Here is a 1,235-nt window from a genome sequence, read left to right as displayed (position 1 = left end):
GTGGGAGACGAGGGCTGAGCTGCAGTAGAAGCCCTTCCCACACTGGGAACACTGGAAGGGCTTCTCCCCAGTGTGCGTGTGCTGGTGGCGGATCAGCGCAGACCTGTCAACGAAGCTCTTCCCGCAGTCGTCACACTGGTACGGCCGCTCCCCGGTGTGGATGCGCTGGTGGATGATGAGTTCCGAGCTCCAGCGGTACCTCTTCCCGCACTTGGCGCAGGCGTAGGGCCGATCTCCGGCGTGCAGCCGCTGGTGCTTCGCCAGCACCGAGCTCTGGCCAAAGCCCTTGCCGCAGATGTCGCACTTGTAGGGCTTCTCCCCAGTGTGGATGTGCCGGTGGGTGATGAGGGAGGAGCTGTGGTTGAAGCTCTTCCCGCACTGGGAGCAGTGGTAGGGCCGGTCCCCGGTGTGGATGCGCAGGTGGTTTACAAGGGATGAGCTCTGCTTGAAGCCCCTCCCGCACTGGGGGCACTGGTGGGGCTTCTCCCCAGTGTGGGTGCGCAGGTGGTTGGTGAGGGCCGAGATGTAGAAGAAGCTCTTCCCGCACTGGGGACACTGGTGGGGCTTCTCCCCGCTGTGGATGCGCTTGTGGTGGACCAGGGTGGAGTGGTCGCAGAAGCTCTTGCCGCAGCCGGCGCAATAGTAGGGTTTTTCCCCAGTGTGGATGTGCTGGTGCTGCAAGAAGGCCGAACTGCAGCTGAAGCCCTTCCCGCACCAGCCGATCAGCCTGGTGGGTCCACTTGTGCATGCGGAGAGTGGAGCAGTGGTTGAATCTCTTCCCGCACTGGGAGCACTGGTAGGGCTTTTCCCCGGTGTGGACGCGCTGGTGGACGACGAGTTCCGAGCTCCGGCAGAAGCTCTTCCCGCAGTTGCCGCAGTTGTAGGGTCGCTCACCTGTGTGCATCCGCTGGTGCTGGCCGCTCGGCCAGGTGGGTCCGCATGTGCGCGTGGAGGGTGGAGCTGTGGCCAAACCTCTTCCCGCACTGGGGGCACTGGTACGGGCGCTCGCCGGTGTGGACGCGCTGGTGGACGACGAGGTCAGTTCTGCGGCAGAAGCTCTTCCCGCACTGGGGGCACTGGTACGGGCGCTCGCCGGTGTGGACGCGCTGGTGGACGACGAGGTCAGTTCTGCGGCAGAAGCTCTTCCCGCACTGGGGGCAGCGGTAGGGGCGCTCCGTGGTGTGGATGCGCCGGTGGTGGGCCAGGGCCGAGCTGTGGCCGAAGCTCTTCCCGCA

At 65.3% G+C, this 1,235-nt stretch overlaps 1 protein-coding gene across 1 annotated transcript in view; it reads right to left on the bottom strand.

Annotated features, from left to right (window-relative positions):
* LOC104472475 (zinc finger protein 271-like) overlaps positions 1 to 1,232 on the bottom strand; it is a gene marked incomplete at its 5' end in the record, with an annotated part of 1,555 nt that extends 323 nt beyond the window's left edge. Inside the window, 3 exons of the mRNA XM_010088171.1 lie at positions 2 to 727; positions 786 to 910; positions 942 to 1,232. Coding sequence (XP_010086473.1) covers positions 2 to 727; positions 786 to 910; positions 942 to 1,232 — 1,142 coding nt within the window. The remainder of the gene's footprint in view (position 1; positions 728 to 785; positions 911 to 941) is intronic.
* Positions 1,233 to 1,235: the final 3 nt, after the last annotated feature.

Source organism: Pterocles gutturalis, unplaced genomic scaffold, assembly GCF_000699245.1.
Source record: "Pterocles gutturalis isolate BGI_N339 unplaced genomic scaffold, ASM69924v1 scaffold3367, whole genome shotgun sequence".
Taxonomy (NCBI): Eukaryota; Metazoa; Chordata; class Aves; order Pterocliformes; family Pteroclidae; genus Pterocles; species Pterocles gutturalis.
The sequence above is the reverse complement of the archived record's forward strand: the minus strand, read 5'-3'. Positions and strand labels throughout refer to the sequence as shown.